Source organism: Heterodontus francisci, chromosome 5 (genome assembly GCF_036365525.1).
Source record: "Heterodontus francisci isolate sHetFra1 chromosome 5, sHetFra1.hap1, whole genome shotgun sequence".
Taxonomy (NCBI): Eukaryota; Metazoa; Chordata; class Chondrichthyes; order Heterodontiformes; family Heterodontidae; genus Heterodontus; species Heterodontus francisci.
Genome location: NC_090375.1, coordinates 99,414,948 through 99,434,121, shown reverse-complemented (window position 1 = coordinate 99,434,121; position 19,174 = coordinate 99,414,948). Strand labels below are relative to the sequence as shown.

Genomic DNA, 19,174 nt, shown 5'->3' with positions numbered 1-19,174 from the left:
TGGACTTGAAGGAAAAGCTCATGCACCATTCAAAGAAAAGCACTTTGTTCTTCTTTCTTTCATTGTCCTCACTAACATTTACCTTCAATCGACCCCAGAAGGCAGGTTAAACTGATTATTTACTTCACTGCTGTTCATTTGACCTTTCTGTGTGCAAATTGGCTGCTGCTTTTGCCTATGTACCAACAGTGGCTGCATTGTAAAAGTGATTCTTTGGCTGTGAAGTGCTTTTGAATATCTTGAGGATGTGAACGGTTCTATAAAAATGCAACTTTCCTTTTTCCTTATAATAGTTACCTGAAATTATACAAAAATATTTAAATTAGTGTTCTAGTGTTAAATACGTGTTCAATCTTAACGATGCACCTTTAGTACTAATACTTTCACCCAGGAGTCTCTCAATCTTCTGCCATTACTTCATCGGAAAATTGGTGGAAACCCCCGAGAATGGCATAGATCTTGTACCAAAGTTACAGCAGAAGACAGGGAAACCCAAGATTTCTGTTTCTAATTTAAGGTTTAATAATTATATTCCTTCCTTGTATGTTTACCTCTTGCCCATTCTTTTGCCTCAGTATCAGGTCCTTCTTTTGGAGCCCAATCTGCTTCTCATCTCCTGTTTTATCTGACTAGCAGCTCTACTTGGGACTTTACTGCCTCACCCACTTTCAGACCACTCCACACAATTTACACCAGCTGCTCCAGCCTGCTACTTTCTCTGTTCCCCCACCAACCCTACCACCTGCCAACTCCCCCTCCTTGCCTGTTCCACTTCCTACCAGTTGGCCACTGCGACTCCTATCCCCAATGGGTCGAAGATTCCTGGCTTGTTCTCAGCCAATGCTGCTCTCCAATGATGTTGGTCAGACTGTCAATGACCTATTTTTTGTTTTTTTTCAAATTTCACACCCTGTTCTTGATCACTGCTGGCCTGTAACTCTGCTGGTCATCTGCACTGTGGCTCACTTTTGTTTTAAATGAAACTTTTCAGCTCTGTGAAATGTAGTTTGCTGACCTATTATGAGTCTTCCTGCAACGCAACAAAGGTGAAGTATGTGAGATTTAAATTTCTCCCCTGCCTTCCATCCTTTTCCCCTCTGTGCTTCCTCCCGCCGCCCCTACCTCCCCCTCCCCCTTCATTTTTGCCCCTCATGTCTTCTTCATCTTTTTCCCCATCCACCCCTCTGTGAAACCATAAAATTCTAAATATGTCTTTTGTCATCAGATTTAAGACTATGGGGGCAGCATCAAAAATCCTAAGAAGCTTTAAGCTCATTTGCTTCAGTTTGTCTTATGCGAATGTCATGGGTAATTTTGCCAAATTTCACAAAGAGCTTATGGTAAAAAAGTAGATTTCACAGTTTGTCAATTTTATCATATCCAGAAAGTAATTACTCACTGCTTATTATCTCCATAGCCTCCAAATGTTGGGCTAACCACATGGTGAATCAATGAATAAAAGTGGAACACTGAGTGTATTACTAACACATCTCTGTAGCATTGTACACTCTGAGTCAGAGGATACACTGTCCGATAGTGACCTGGGATGATAGTACCTGTGGGATCATGTCTCAGTGTAAAGGGAAAAAAATTGGAAACAATTAAGCAGTAAATTTACAATAACATTATTTGACCACAATTGAGTGGAGGGCAAAAATCCATGGGCATTCTGGTGCACTTCTAGCATATCTCTGGTGACAGTGTACGAGAAAGGATAGAAATTGAGCTGGGACCTGAATATGCATAGTTCTAGCCTCATACTGAGGATTCTGTGGGCTTTGGAAGAGGTGGATCCTCTGCCTGTCCCTTACAAGGTCAGTGGAGAAGCATGGGGCAATGGCTCCCAACATCCAGAGTTCCCATGTCTCTGAAATCACAAAGACACCACATATCATTGGTGGTGGTACACCTAGTGAGACCAGACATATCAGAACAATCGGCATCTGTGGGGCCCAAGTGGGGGGAGGGGGGTCAGGGTTAGCATAATGGGCCTAGAAATTGGATCACACCTGAATATTAGTGCCCATTTCTTACCCAAGAAATGGGTGCTGCACAATTGAATTTCTACCGCATGATCTACACACCCAAATAGGAAACAGATACAGTTCAACCCTGTTACAAGGTGGGTTAGTGGGCCCAACAGCATCCCTTCTACTGAGCCCAGCATTTCACCATCATATTTCTGGAATATTAAAGCTGGTCTATATCTGCCCTGAGATAGGATGATGCCTGTGAATCAAGGGACCTCTCCCTAACCCCGTGAACTTTGCAAGGTCTACTGCATTGGTTCAGGGTGGGTATATCTAAATACTTATGATAGAAAGCACTTTCCTCCCACTCCCCTTGGATTTTCAGCCCTGCAATTTATTGCCTATTTGAGAATAATATATTTGAGCCTTTCAGGAATATTTGGCCAATTAAAACTTTGCCAATATGATGAGAATTGATGTAAGCTTTTTTAATGTGATGGACAATGCTCCCACATCTTATAGAGGCAAGACTGTAACTATATAAAGTTATTTAGTTTTTTAAATTTAATTCTGTATTAGTGTTAAAAATACACTTTAACTGTACAGAAATATTTGCACCAAAAATACGCAAGTTTGTTGACATACTCCTGTGTAACTTTGAGGGATTCTACAATGTATGAACATACAAACTAAGAGCAGGAATAGGCTATCCAGCCCGCTCACCATTTTTTTTATTTATTTAGAGATACAGCACTGAAACAGGCCCTTTCGCCCACCAAGTCTGTGCTGACCATCAACCACCCATTTATACTAATCCTACATTAATCCCATATTCCTACCACATCCCCTTTATCACCTATCTATACTAGGGGCAATTTATAATGGCCAATTTACCTATCAACCTGCAAGTCTTTGGCTGTGGGAGGAAACCGGAGCACCCGGCGAAAACCCACGCAGTCACAGGGAGAACTTGCAAACTCCGCACAGGCAGTACCCAGAATCGAACCCGGGTCACTGGGGCTATGAGGCTGCTTTGCTAACCACTGCGCCACTGGCTGATCTGTTTATGGACATGGCTCCACTTTCCTGCCTACCTCTGATACCTTTTGACTCACTTTGGATTCTGCTGTAAGAACACAAAAATACACCAGTTACCTGCCTAATATGGGAGGTCCCGACTTGGTTTGCAGGAATAGGGTCTTCGTTTGGCACAAGCAAGGTCATCAACAGAAAGGGGATGGGGTTTGGGAGTTGGGATGTTGTGAGATCTCACTTTCCAGGCACTCAGATTTGAGTCAGTGGTAATATACCCAATAAGAGGGTGTACCCGCCCACTGAAAAAATCAAAGTGGGGCCCAATCTGTGAGTGCAGTCAGGCCTGTCTTTCATGGGAGAGCATTTCATAAACTTTGGTTTTGCAAAGATCCCACAAACTTTGGCAGCTCAAGTACAGAGGTCCTGGATGGGCACAACCTAGCGCCCACCTCCTCACAGATTCTTAGCGCCATCAGTTTCTTTTCACTTAGTGAAATGGCAATACCTGTAATTGCATTAACATAGGTTTCATAGGACAGGAATTTTCTTAGAGCTATTTCTTCTTTGCCGCCGTAACTTTTCCTGAAGTGCAGTCCAGCAAATTCGGTCGATGCAGGCGAAGTTCCAGTGGTGGAATGGGAGCAGTTGCAAGGAAATGCCTGGCTGAATTTTTTATTCATATTTCAGGGTTGCTGCTGATATTGATATCTCTGTCATGATCTCAGGATTACTTACATACAAAGACACAAGCTGGAGCAACAACACAGAAATAGGAACAAATGAAAACAACCTTCCTGGGGGGTTTTCGTGGTTTTTAATGAGTTCAGTGAAATCGCCATTACAAAGGGCATTGTGCGCAAAGAATGTGTTTAAACGCAGTTGTTATATGTAGGGAATGAGTAGTCAAATGGCACTAATCTGCCCTCATTTACGTATTACTCTCCAGATTTATGCCCTGCCTTAAGCCAAATGCAGCGTGTAAAAGGAGAAGAGTTGCACACACAGCCTGGCTCCCAAAATAGGATCTAAAATCTAAAAAATCTTTGGATTTCAAACTTTCCTCAGTGGAAGATTCCTTCTTCTGTTGACAAACTCTCATAGATCCTCCTAGCCTATCACAAATGCAGTGATGCTCTAAACACAGGATCTAATTTAGTAGATATAGGAATCCATCCAGCCCCTCGAGCCAAAATTAGATTATGATAATCTGTACCTTAACTCATTTTACCCGTCTTTGATCCATATTCCTTGACAATCTTACCTAACAAAAGTCTGTCAGTCTCTCCCTTGAAAATTTCAATAGCAAAGTTTGCACAACCAAGCTCTATACTGTAGCCAGCCTGAGTGGCACTGCTGACACCTCCAAAACAATTTTTCTGTGCATTTACCCCGAGCTGGTGGTATCCTGAAGCAACCTAAACTGGCTTCCTTGGCTCAGTGGAAGCACTCTCACATCATTGCAAAGTAGAATAGGAGGCAAAATATCTAAATAAGTACAAGCCTACTACATAATAAGCAGAGCCAAAAGTGAGCTCAGCTTGAAAGTGTGCAACAACAATTGGCAGGGGCGAAAGCATACCGTGATTTGGCAGCCAATGAAAATATTTGCTTACACGTCAGCATGCACTGCGACAATGCCCTATCATCTATTTATTTGAAGTTGATCTCACGCCCCTTTCTGCCATTCTATTGGTTAACGTTCAGAATGATGAAACAAGGGGAGAGAAATTTCACCCAAAGTAGGCAAGGTTACTGGTGCAGCCCCTCTACCTGCCTGTTTGGGCTGGCGTGAAGCTCACACCAAATTCGAGTTCAGACCTCATAATCATAACTTGCTGCACTCCGTTCTCTCAGGTCTAACCCTGACATTGTGATCAAACCTGCTGACAAGGGTGGTGCTGTTGTTGTCTAAATGAGCTGCCGTGCTTGAGGTTGCGGAGGCACTTTGGCTTGCGACCACACAGGCGGGCCGCCATTTTTGAAGCTTGCTGCCGGGCTTATAAAATCCAGTCCATCATTTCAGCCTGTTCCTGCCCAACTGAACTTATTTTCTCCTCTCTTGATTCTATTTTTTTCTTCCCTTGTCCAGTCTCTTCCCACCTTCTTCTGACTCCCTACATCATTTCGACAGTTTCCAATTTCCTGGACCTAACCACCTCCTCTTCACTACGGACGTCCAATCTCTTTACACCTCCATCCCCCACCAGGACGGTTTGAGAGCTCTCTGCTTCTACCTTGAACAGAGGCCCAACCAGTCCCCATCCACCACCTCCCTCCTCCACCTGAACTTATTCTTATATTGAACAACCTCTTCTTCAACTCCACTCACTTCCTCCAAATAAAAGGTGTTGCTGTGAGTACCCGTTGGGTCCTAGTTATTCCTGTCTTTTTGTGGGGTATGTCAAACATTCCTTGTTCCAGTCCCAATTAGGCCCCCTTCCCCAACTCTTTTTCCGGTACATTGATGACTTTATCAGTGCCGCTTCCTGCTCTCTCCACAATCTGGAAAACTTCATCAATTTTGCTTCCAGTTTCCACCCTTCTCTCATTTTCACATGGTCCATCTCCGACACTTCCCTTCCCTTCGACTTCTCTGTCTCCATCTCTGGGGATAGGCTGTCCACTGTTATTTAATATAAGCCCACCAACTCCCACGGCCACCTTGATGACACTTTCTCACACCCTGTCCCCTGTAAGGATTCCATTCCATTCTCCCAGTTTCTCCAATGCATCTGTTCTGATGATGCAATCTTCCAGAACAACACCTCTGATAGGTCTTCCTTTTTGATTAACCGAGGATTCCCCTGCACTGTAGTTGACGGGACCCTCGACCGTGTCTGACCCATTTCCCACACTTCTGTCCTCACCCTTTCCCCCCCTCCCAGAACTGCGGCAGTGTTCCCCTTTCCACCCCACCAGCCTCCACATCCAAAGGATCATCCTCCACCATTTCTGCCACCTCCAGCATGATTCCACCACCAAACACATCTTCCCCTCCCCTCCCCTGTCAGCATTCTGAAGAGACTGTTCCCTCCGCGACACTGTAGACCACTCCTTCATCACCCCCAACACCTCGTCCCCTGTCCACAGCACCTTCCTATGCAATCACAGGAGGTGTAATACCTGCCCTTGTACCTCTTCTCTCCTCACCATCCAAGCCACCAAGCACTCATTCCGAGTGAAGCAGCGATTTACTTGTACTTCTTTCAATTTAGTATACCGTATTCACTGCTCACAGTGCAGTCTCCTCTGCACTGGGGAGACCAAATGTAGATTCGGTGATCGTTTTGCAGAACTCCTCTGCTTGATCCGCAAGCATGATCCTGAGCTTCCTGTTGCTTGCTATTTTAATTCATCACCTTGTTCTCTTGCCCACATTTCTGTCCTCTGCCTGCTGCAGTGTTCTAGTGAACATCAACACAACCTCGAGGAACAGCATCTCATGTTCCGATTAGGCACTCTACAGTTTTCTGGTCTCAACATTGCGTTCAATAATTTCAGACCATGAGCCCCATTATTTTTTGTTTGTTTATTATTTTTATTTTTATTTTCTTTAATTTTTTATATATATATTTTTAAAATTATTTTTTAACCATATGATAGTTCTAAATGTATTTTTCATGTTTTTGCTTTCATACAGAGCTGTTCATTATTTTGCCATTAGCACTCCCTCTCGACTCATGCTTTGTCATTTGCTACAACTATTTATCACTCTATTTGCATTATGTTCCATGACATCTCTGTCATTTAATCTCTTCACCCTCCATCCTATCACAGTCTTTCTTTCTTGTTCTTCTTCCCCCTGTTGTGAAAGTGTTTCTGAGTTTAGTTAAATATATATTTTTGAGAAATTCATTTTTGAAAGATTGAAGAAATGTTAAACTTTGGGGTTTTCAACGGAGCTCATGTAAAGGCCGCTTGACTGTGAAAAACAGTACCTGGAAATTTTTTTAGAAAGGGGCACTGAGAGGTCTTGTGAGGGAAACAAGCCTTTCCGGAAAACCACCTGACTTCCAGCTCAATAAACAAGAGAGAACTTTGGACACCTGAAGAAGTTGTCTACAAAGAAGTGACAGGTCAAGATTGATAGAGGTCAAAAGGTTGACCTCCTGTTTTCAGTTTTGCTTTTGAATTGTTTTGAGTTAGGGTTGAACTGTATATAAAGGGAGAGAACTTTCAAGGAAGGAGAGAACACCACTACCCAGCTCAGCTTTCCAGGACCTCTCTAAAAGACCCTAACAAGTCCACCGTGTCAACTCATCTCATCTCCTGTCTTTGAAGAAAAGCCTGCTCAATTAATTCTCAATGCTGCCTGAAAAGAATGTTCTAAAAGATCCCAGTGGCCCGTCCAAATATACTTGGAGGCCAGACTGTATGCCAGTTTTGGAACACAACACATCTCATCTACTGTTTCTTCAAGACTGAGCAAATATTCAGCCCAAGTGTGTTTTTTTAAATCTGTAATAGAGCTCTAAAAACAAAAATCCCTTTATTTTTCCAGTTAACCGGTGTAGAGTGTGTGTGAGTGTCGGGCTAAGGTAAAAAAGGGAACTTTAATATTTCAATCTGTGTGTTTATGCTTTACTTCATTACTGGTTAAGACTTGTTTTATAATAAACTGATAATTTTGTTGTTTATTAAAGAAACCCGGTTTCCATGTTTTATTCTGGGATAAAAATGGAGTCTAGGATTGTGGGAAAAAATTTAAATATATGTTGTGACCCATGGAGAACTAGAATAAACCGTGCACTTCTCCCACCTCGGTTGTAACATCCCCTACCCCTTTCACTTGCTCAAAGACTGTTACATTTCTAACTTTTGCCAGTTCTGATGAAGGGTCACAGACCTGAAATGTTAACTCCTTTTCTCTCTACACAGATGCTGCCAGACCTGCTGAGTATTTCCAGCACTTTCTTCTCTCATCCCATAATCATGCCATTGGCGAGCTGCAGGCACCAAATGGGCCTGTATGCATAGATACCTGGATACATGTTGCTTGGTTCTCCCACAGTTACTATTTAGTCACTATTGTGGATTAAACTTAGCAAAATGGAACTCTTAGAATTTTTTTAATATTAGAGAATTAATATTAGAGTTCAGCTGCAACTTACTATAGTTCAAAGAAATTGTCACTTCCTGTTTGCAATAATTCAATTATTTTCATATATGGTTAAAAGGTTTGGGAATCCAATTTCGCTGCTAGTTTGAAAAATCTGATTATGTGACGTCTTCTGATCATAGTTTTGAAACTGTCAAAAAGTTTAATTCATTCTTTTTAGTGCCGCTGAGTAAATGCTGTTACCATGTCTTCAGTTTAAGCTGTTCAAAGAGATGAGGAACACCGAACCATGTCCTCTCCTCTTCATATGAAATAATCACCCTGAACTTTTAGGAATTTTCATTATTTGCAGTTTTTAGATTCACAGCTTGATCTCATTGGGTAAAACAATACCTGAAATTGTAGCTTTGACCATAAAGAAACTTTGCAAAAGTTTATAACTTAAGAAAACGCATTAATTACAATTTGGATATCCTTTAGGCAGCTATGAGGAATGTGGAACAGAGCATTGTGGTGGTGAAAGCAATTAAAAATCACAAGACCAGCATGAGAAAACAAAGGAACACTGAGAAGCCATTGGGTACAGAGGAGGAAGACAAGTACTCTGGTAAAGGTAATTTTAAAAATCTATATGGCCTTTTAAATAAAGAGAAGGAGGGAAACTTAACATGCTTGCTTCCCTGTTATCTCCTTTGCCTTTTTACGCCCATTTTCAGTCTATAGGTTGGTGTTCAGCTTCCCTTTTGTAAGTACTGCATTATAGTGCTCACTTACACAATATCAAATTGATATCATACAACCCTCGTTATGGACTGTTGAAATTCCTTTAAAATACTGGAAAGGCTGTGCTAGAGAGGAACATTTTTAAGCTGAACTAAACTAAAAATCAGAAGAAAAACTAACAAATTATTTGGTACCAGATTGGGTAGTTTGGTGCAAAAATAACTCGCATGATAATAAGTACAGATTTACTGACTAGCATGATTACCATTTTAAACACTTTACTGTACTTTACAATTTACAATTACTTTTTAGCAGTTAATAATATCAATATAGTTAAATATAGAATAATTTCCGATATGACTTAGCTGTGAGCAATTCATGTAATTTTCTTTTATGATCAGTAAAGTTCATGTACAAACCTTTGAGGTGCTTTCACTACATTCCTCCGTGAGCTGTTCTTAGGCAGGCGTTAGCTCTTTTGTTTCGAATGGATTAATGTCTGACTATAAATAGCACACAGAGGAATATAATTAAAGCATCTTTAGCATTCATACCTGCCCTTTGCTGTTTGGAAAATATACCCCATGATCAGAGCAAATGATTTGGTCCCACATACCTGTGATGGACCAAAGACTTCATCTTGTTTGCAGAGGATAAGGCTGATAATGTAATGCTTATTGTCTGTGGTGATACACAATGGGCACAGTGGACCGGGGTCACTGAGCGTTGATGCATGCTGTGTATAGCGTAGGAAAATGTTGTAGAAAAGTACCTGTGCTACTGATAGCATGCACTTCAGGCATATTGTAGGCTTAGTAAAGCCTCAAAAAATGTTAATAAGGTCCTTGCCTCATTGCATGATATCTGAATCGCACATTTAAAAGCAGTGCTAGAGATTAGCATTCATACAAAATGGGTACTAAACGCTTGGCCTATTCAGCCATGCTAGTTCCTATTCCTTAAAAAGAGCAATCTCCTTCATAATTGCAGCAAGTAAAGGATTTTTGACCCAGCAATGTCATTATTTATTTCATGGTGTTCTTGAGATTTGCGACTGCACCTATTCACATCTTCTTAAAGATGCACATAATCTACCTTCTGTGGATGTTAGCTGATTCAACTGTATTTGAGCTATGAAACATAAATAAAAAAGGCTGCTGCCGTGACCATTTAGAATGTATTATAAAATATAAAGACCTGCTGTGAGTCATTCCAACTTGATGGCTTTTTCTCATCTGTATGACTTACTGCATTTCCCGACTGCATTTGCAAGAAGTGAGCTGGTATTAAGCATACGCATTTTTGCTTTCAAAGCTATCTCAGAAAAAAAAACATTGAAGGGGCAGTGTTTCCCCTTTTGGACACAATCAGGAAATTGCACCCAAAATGCACCTGAAATTGCATTGGTTAGGCTACAGTTCAAGTTTCTCCTAAAATTTATTTGCATAATCGCAAACATAAACTCTTTAATGAACCAGCACAATCGGGCAGCATAATGGAATGTAATTGTTACTTTTTTCCATTAAAAACCATTCCTTTGTATATTTAGGTAAAATTGGTGCAGTTTTATTAATATAGCTGAAATGGGTTTATCAGCAAAAATAAGCATTTTAATAAATGTGTCCAGTCCTCCACCTGTGACTAACCAGATTTAAAATCACTGAAAATGACTTTAAAAAAAAGCTATATTGAAGCAATTACTGGTTTCATTGGTGTGCAATAGCCAGTTTCTCAGTAATTTTTTTTGTATGAAAAGACTTTTAAGATCTGCCTAAGCACCTAAGAATATGTTTGCAATTTGAAGAGCCTTCCTGGACCAGGCTCAATTGGCAATGCTACACAATTTTCTTTTGGAGGTGTGGCCAGTTTTATGGGTGGGGTCTGAGCCAGGTGCATTTAATCTTGAACCAGAGTTTTGGGCATAACTCACTTGTGATTAAAATTCTCTAGTCTTTTATGCTGGTTTGGCTGACTGCACTGGTGTCAGTGGGCAAAACTAACTGAAACAAGCAAAAAGGCTATCCTGAAGAGTTTTATAAAAAATAAATCCAGGTTTTCAGTTGTAATAAATTTACATTGGAGAGGTGAGATTTGATAAGATAGGGGTGGTTTATACCCCCTTCTAAGGTGGAAACAGACTTGGCAGCACAAAGCTTGTTGTGAATTGACTTTATTGAGCTAAAGGTAAAGACCAGTTATCCATATTAGAGTCTGAACGGCAGAGCGCACGACTCTTTCTCTTGCAGCTTTTGGTCTTCAAGTTTGTTTGGTCGGCCTCTCCCTCTTGAGTCTTGTTCGAAAATTCTCTGCCCTACAGTGTCAAAGACAAGACTTCTTTTATCCTGGCAGCTTTCCAATTAATCTCCCTTCTCCCAATCCCGATTAGTCTTGTAATAAAGGATGCCTTTCTTAACCAACCAAGGATCATTTTGTGATGGTTGCTAACCTTTCAGATTTATATATGTAATACCCCTTTGTCTTGACTAATATATCTCAATGCTTTTACATTTCGAGGCTCCTTATCTCATTACGAGAAAAATCTACACAGAAGCTGTTTTACTGTCTGTTCTCAAGGTCTCACTGTTTTACTGCAATAAGCATTTTAAAACTTGATGGAATCTCCCAGAATCGCTCTACTTTGACATCTTGTCTATACTGTGCCCTATTTCCTAAATTTTCCCACTTTACTACAAAGAAGGGTTCTAATAAAGCTAAATGTTAGCTTATAATAACTAAATTTTAACAATTAGTACTCTGGTTAGTAACTTTTAGTAACCTAATAATCTTACAGGTCTTACAAAGAATGGGCTGGAATTAGTTTTCAACGCTAGCACAAAATGAATGATACGAGTATGCAGTCTATTTTTACATACCCACCGCACACCCCCCCACCCCCCACCCCCACCCCATTTTGTTTTTCATTATGGTGCTTCATTATCGCTGTCTTGAGTTGCTGCTGAAGATCCAGTTTCATCTCAGCAAGTCTTGACATGCTGTATAAATGGTCAGTCTTGCTGCCAATCATAAAAATGTCTAGAAACTGTGGACACAAGTATGTGTAGCCTGCTAGTTTGTGTCTCTTTTGCTGCAGTGATACGTCATGGAATCTGCATGCACTCAAAGCACAGGCTTCTGAAGAAAAATATTGTTGCATGTATTTCTAAGGGGGAAATACTATTGTACAGGTACTTTTAACTAGTTTCCTGTAAGGTTTACCTAGCTCTCAACAATAGGTGCTAAATTTAGTTCAGAGTCAAGGTGGAATATAAAAAGATTTTTGAAAAATATATATTTTGTGATTTCATTGGATCACCATTCTTTGTTGGCAACTGTTGCTGATTGTCCATTTTTGACTCTGGCTTTTAGCAGATGGTAGTTTAATTCCTGCTTGCTATTTGCTATATGTTCCCTACTTGTTCCATTGTGAATCAGGAAAATGAGTAGTCAGATGATCTTAGAGTAAACATATGCAAGGTGACATTCCAAACATCGCAAATTTCCTGTGTGTACTCTGTGCATTAACATTTCAATTATGCAAACAATCCTAATTTGAAGTAAGGTGCATATTACTGAACATTGTACTCGTGCCCTTCGGAATTACCCAATGCTATTTTGGCATTAATGGGCCAGATTTTGCTGTGCAAATAATAGACTAATGTCACTCACCATTATTTATGCACAACTCAGATAGCAACTTCTAGCGGGTGCAAATGTGCAGTTAAATGCAAAAATCAGGAAGTTGCCATTTGTAAACAGCATGAAAAAGACAGTTCAGGCTCTGGCTTCCTGTTCAAATCTATTGAATGGCATGAAGGTCCTGGATCTAGGTCATAGATATGGACTAAACTCATCACCGAAAGTTAGAGTGTGTCTGTTTCAGTCTAAGTAATCTTTTAACGGCATGCTAAGCCTTAATTACTGCCAGGCACCATCTCTGACACTGGAAATTTACTTTTACAAGTCTGGAATTTCATGCCTTCAGCTTTTAATTGTTTTGGAAATTGTAAATAATATTAAATAAAAAAGCTTTTCCTTTTTATTTCTTTTTATCTGTCTCTTAATCAGTATTTATTTTTCTGTCATCATTTCACTTTCTGTAACTGATTTGACATTGAATTAAATATTCTAACTGACACTTCCTGGATCAGCCTCGGTGCTGCTCATTGACAATTCTTCAATCTGATTGGTTAAGGAGATGAGGAGTTGCTTGCTGCATTCACATAAGTCCCTGATGCTCTGTGGAGAGAACTGCAATCTTTGGATGCCCCACTGATAGTAACGTGAAGTGCAAAACCCCATAGAAAGTTTATGAGCAAGTGCAAGTCTAGCAAATGGTGGGTACAGTTCCTTCACCACTCACAGCAAAATCTGGCCCATTGTGTTTTGTACTGACTCCGAAATGTAGAAAGACAAATCAAATATATCTATACGTTTTCTGTGATGTGATGGACTGAATGATGTTAGACCAATCCTTAGACAAAAGTGAAAAGCTGTTAAAATAGAAGTCAAGTGCTATAGTTTATTTCATTGTTACAAATAGTATTAAGTTGATTGTGAATCTAAATCCCCTCTCAGCAGATGACATGTGTCAATTGTCTGTCTATTCAAAAGCATTTGAAGAGTGGTATCTGCTTTGAGTCAGAATTCACAAATCCAGTTTATTTACATCATCTGTCTGTCTCTGTTCCTTCATGAGGTGGTAGGGAAATATAGGGACAGGTGGGGATGTGGTAGGAATATGGAATTAGTGTAGGATTAGTATAAATGGATGGTTGATGGTCGGCACAGACTCGGTGGGCCGAAGGGCCTGTTTCAGTGCTGTATCTCTAAACTAAACTAAACTAAACAAATAAGAATTCCACCTGCACTTGCAATATTATTTACTTGTGCATCCTTTTATACAGCTCTCTATATTTAAGACCAGGTGAAATATTATTCTTTATAGAACCAGCAATAGTGCTGAGATTGTGGGAACATCTGTTAAATGTAGTGGCTTGCTATACAGTGTGACAACAGGAATTTGGTGAGAGTGGGAATTTGATGTAGAGGGGTAAAGAGATGCCAAATCTTTTTAACCAAGGGACAACAGTAAAAATATGAATAATCAGAGTGTTTAATTAGATCTAAAGGGATTTTTTGAGCAAAATGATTGCCTGCAATTCCATGCCATGTGGGAACACAAGGATGCTTGTGAGCATCAATGGCAGAAAAGCATTTGCTGCCTCGTCCTAATTGCCCTTGAGAAGGTGGTGGTGAGCTGCCTTCTTGAATCGCTGCAGTTCATCTGATGTAGGTACACAGGCCGTTAGGAAGGGAGTTCCAAGTTTGTGTCCCAGCAACAGTGATGGAACAGTGATATAGTTCCCAGTCAGGATGGTATGTGGCTTGGAGGGGAACTTGCAGGTGGTAGTGTTCCCATGCATCTGCTGCCCTTCTAGGTGGTAGAGGTCATGTGTTTGGAAGGTGCTGTCAAAGAAGCCTTGGCAAGTTGCTGCAGTGTATCTTGTATATGGTACACACTGCTGCCACTGTGTGTCGGTGGTGGAGGGAATGAATGTTTAAGGTTGTGGATGGGGTGCCGATCAAGTGGGCTGCTTTGTCCTGGAAGTGAGCTTCTTGAGTCTTATTGGATCTGCACTCATCCAGGCAAGTGGAGAATATTCCATCACATTCCTGATCTCAGGGTTTCTGAGCTTGAAGAGCAGCTGGGGTCACTTGAGGGCATATAGGAGGCTGAGAAATTCCTTGACCACACTGCAGCTACAGAGCATGAAGGAGGATAGTAAGCGAGTTACCATCAGGCAGGATAGAAAGAAGCATGTTGTGCAGGAATTCTGCAGGAGTGTGGTGCACTCAAACCAGTTTTCAGCACTGAATACCAGTGAGGACGATGTCACCTTGGGAGAGTGCAGTCTAGAGCACTTCAGTGGCATTGTGGGGCAAATGGCTGCGCAGAGGGGCACAGTGTAGAAATGCAGTGGCTAAGGAGGATTTGATATTCTGCCAGGGCTTCAAATTCTTGTGCCATTGGGACCAGTTCTGGGGCAGGAGGGACCTATTCACAGTGGATGGTTTGCAGCACAACAGAGCTGGAACCAAAGTCCATGCTGGAAGTTTAACTAGTACTTTGAGGGAAGGTTTAAACTAATTTTACAGGAGGATGGACACCAGGATGAAACACTAAGGAGGAGAAACCAGGTGCTCAGACGGCTGAGGGAGACAAATACCACTAAAGTAAAGGATATTTTATAAATAGGAGGGATCATACAGGGGGCAAATACAAAACAGCCTAAGTTTGAAATGCATGAATATAAATGCACGGACCATGGTAAAAAATGTTTGTGAGCTGCAGGCACAAGCCACCAAATGGGGCTATGATATAGTGGCAAATACAGAGACCTGGCTCAAAGCAGGAGAGGATTGCGAACTTAATATTCTTGGCTACATGGTATTCAGGAATGAAAGGGAAGGAAAACAAAGTGGGGGCAGCAGAAGTATTGATAAAATAAATTATTATAGCATGGGAGAGGGATGATGTAGTTGAGGGGCAAAAGACAGAGTTTATTTGGTTAGAATTAAGAAACAATGGAGGAACTAATACATTTCTGGGTATTTACTATAGGCCAGCAAATTCTGGGAGGGAGATAGAGAAGCAAATTTACAGGCAAATTATAGAAAGATGCAAGAACCACAGAGTAGTGATAATGAAGGACATCGATTATCGTAATATTGACTGGATAGTAACAATGTAAAGGGCAAGGATGAGGAAGAATTCCTAAAATGTGTACAAGAGAACTTTCTCGATCAGTGACTTTCTAGTCCAATTAAGAAGAAAGCAGTCCTGGATCTAGTTCTAGGGAATGAAGTGGAGAAAGTGGAGTAACAACAAGAAATGCTGGAAATACTCAGCAGGTGTGGCAGCATCTGTGGTGAGAGAAGCAGAGTTAATGCTTCAGGTCAATGACCCTTCATCAGAACAGAACTCATTCTCACAGTAAATTAATAGGTGGTGGATAGGTTAAATATAGATAGTGGGATGTACTTATAAGGTTGGCCGTGCTCAAAGTTGAGAAGTCACTTGGTCTGGATGGGATCCATCCTAGGTTGCTGAGGGAAGCAAGATTGAAAATAACAGAGGCTCTAGCCACAATCTTCCAATCCTTCTAGGAGAGGGGGACAGTGCAAGAGACTGGAGGTTCGCAAATGTAACACCCCTGTTTAAAAAAGAGGCGAGGAATAAACCTGGCAACTACAGGCCAGTCAGACTAACGTCAGTGGTGGCTTAATTTTAAGAGACAATAACCTGGAACAAAATTCAATGGCATTTAGAAAAGTATGGGCTAATAAATGAAAGGCAGCACTGATTTGTTAAGGGCAAATTGTGTTTAACTAAGTTGATCGAGTTCTTTGATAAAGTCACGAATCAGACTGATGAGGGTGGTGTGGTTGTTGTGTTTATTGACTTTCAAAAGACCTTTGACAAAGTAGACTTGTTAGCAAAATTCAAGGCATTTGGAGAGGTTTGAGCAAATTAGGGAGAGCCAGCATGGATTTGTAAAAGGCAAGTCATGCTTGACTAACCTAATTGATTTTTTTTAATGAAGTAACAGAGAAAGTTGATGAAGGGGAAGCAATGGATGTTGTCTATATGGATTTTAAGAAGGTCTTTGGTGAAGTACCACATAAAAGGCTGGTTATCATAATTGAGGTTCATAGAGTAGGAGGGTCAGTGTTAGCTTGGATAAAAAAATTGGCTTAAGAACAGAAAACAGCGAGTCATGGTACATGGTTGATTTTCAGATTGGAGGATTGTAGACAGTGGTGTTTCACAAGATTCAATGCTAGGATCACTGCTTTTCTGATATATATCGATTTCTTGGATATTGCAATGCAGAGTAAGATTCCATAATTTGCCAATGATGTCAAATTTGGAGGAGTGGCAAACAGTGAGGATGATACAAATTGCCTCCAACAGGATATAAAGAGGCTAGCAGAATTGGCAGACAATTTGCAGATGGAATTTAATTCAGAGAAGTGTGAGGTGATGCATTTTGGCAGAAGGGATAGGGAAAGGCAATATAGACTAAATGGCACAGTTCTAAATTGTGTGCAGGGACAGGAGAACCTGGGGGTTCATGTGTATAGATCTTTGAAGATGGCAGGACATATTGAGAGAGTAGTTAGCAAAGCATATGGGATCTTGGGCTTCATAAATAGAGGCATAAAGTACAAAAGCAAGGAAGTTACGCTGAACGTTTATAAAACTCTGGCTAGGCCACAACTCGAGTATTGCATCAAGTTCTGGTCACCACAATTTAGGAAGGATGTGAGAGTCCTTGAGAGAGTGAAGAGGAGATTTATCAGAATGATTCCAGGGATGAGGGATTTTAGCTACAATGTTAGGTTGGAGAAGTTGGAGTTCTTCTCCTTGGAGCAAAGAAGATTGAGGAGAGATTTTAGTAGGGGTGTACAAGATTATGACAGGTTTAGAGAAGGTAGACAAAGAAAAGCTGTTCCCAATAGCTGATGGTACAAGGACTAGGGGACACAGATTTAAGGTTTTGAGCAAAAGATGCCGGGGAGATGTGAGAAAGAATGTTTAATGCGACAAGTGGGAATAACCTGGAACTTGCTGCTTACAAGAGTTGTGGAAGCAAAGACAGTGAATGATTTCAAAAAGAACTTGGTTGTCCACTTGAGGGAAATAAGCTTGTAGGGCTACAGGGAACGATTGGGGAGAATGAGACTGATTGGACTGCTCTACACAGAGCAGGCATGGACTTGAAGGGCCAAATGGCCGGCTTCTGTGCCATTATGACTCTGTGACTCTATAAAGACCAGAATTAAAGGGACAGTGGCAGCATGTATACAAAATTGGCTAAGGGACAGAAAGCAGAGAGTAGTGATGAATGTTTGTTTTTCTGACTTTAGGGAAGTATACAGTGGTGTTCCCAAGGGTCAGTGTTAAGACCATTGCTCTGTTTGATATTCGTTAATGACCTGGACTTTGGTATATAGGGCATAATTTCAAAGTTTGCAGATGACACAAAACTCAGAAATGTCAGAAGCAATAATGATAATAGTAACAAATTTCAGAAGGACAGGGACAGACTGGTGAAATGAACAGACACAGGGCAGATGAAATTTATCACAGAGAAGTATGAAGTATTACATTTTGTTAAGAAGAATAAGGAAAAGCAATATGAACTATGTGGTACCATTTTAAAGAGAGTGAAGGAAGAGAGAGACCTGGAGTTTCTCAGGTCAACTCTTTGGCAGGACAAGTTGAGAAGGTTATTAACAAAAGCATATGGGATCCTTGGCTTTATTAATGGATGAATAGGATACAAAAGCATATAGGGAGTGATATTGGGCCCTGTAATTCCTGTTCTATGGGCACTACGAAAGTAGAATTATAGAATGGTTACAACACAGAAGGAGACAATTCGGCCCATTGTGTCTGTGATGGCTCTCAGCAAGAGCACTTCAGCTAGTCCTACTCCCCCACCCTTTTGAAAGCCACAATTGAATCTGCCTCCACCACACTCTCAGGCAATGCTTTCCAGATCTTATTCACTGGCTGCGTAATAAAGTTTTTCCTCATGTCATCAATTGTTCTTTTGCCAATCACCTTAAATTTGTTTCCTCTGGTTATTGACCCTTCTGCCAATGGGAACACTTTCTGTCTAGCTACTCTGTCTAGATCCCTCATGATTTTGAACACCTCTATGAAATCTCCTCTCAACCTCCTCTTCAGTAAGGAGAACACCAGCTTCTCCAATTCATCCATGTAACTGACATCCCTCATCCTTGGAATCATTGTCGTAAATCTTTTCTGCACCCTCTCTAAAGTCTTCACATCCGCCCTAAAGTGCGGTGCCAAGAATTGGACACAGTACTCCAGTTGAGGCCAAGCAATGTGTTATATAGGTTATCATAACTTCCTTGCTTTTGAACCCTATGCCTCTATTTATAAAGTTCAGGATCCCGTATGCCTTATTAACCACTTTCTCAACTTACCCTGCAAACTTCATCGATTTGTATACATATACCCCCAGGTCTCCTTGTTCCTGCACTCCCTTTGGAATTGTACCCTTTATTTTATATTGCCTTTCCTTATTCTCCTACCAAAATGTATCAATTCGCACTCCTCTGCATTAAATTTCACCTGCCACATGTCTGCCCATTCCACCAGCCAGTCAATATTCTCTTGAAGTCTTTCACTAGTCTCCTCAAAGTACATTCAAGTTTTGTGTCATCTGCAAATTTTGAAATTATGCCCTGCATATCCAAGTCGGGGTCAATATAGATCAAGAAAAGCAGTGGCCCTAATACCGAACCCTAACCCCACTCTATACCTTCCTCCAGTCGGAAAAACAACCATTCA

General features: G+C 40.8%; 1 protein-coding gene across 7 annotated transcripts in view; it reads left to right on the top strand.

Annotated features, from left to right (window-relative positions):
- Nucleotides 1-19,174, top strand: part of st18 (ST18 C2H2C-type zinc finger transcription factor) — a 476,845-nt gene that overhangs the window by 128,832 nt on the left and 328,839 nt on the right. For all 7 annotated transcript variants that reach the window (XM_068031828.1, XM_068031829.1, XM_068031824.1 and 4 more), the window contains exon 3: nt 8,545-8,677. In XM_068031828.1, coding sequence (XP_067887929.1) covers nt 8,545-8,677 — 133 coding nt within the window. The remainder of the gene's footprint in view (nt 1-8,544; nt 8,678-19,174) is intronic.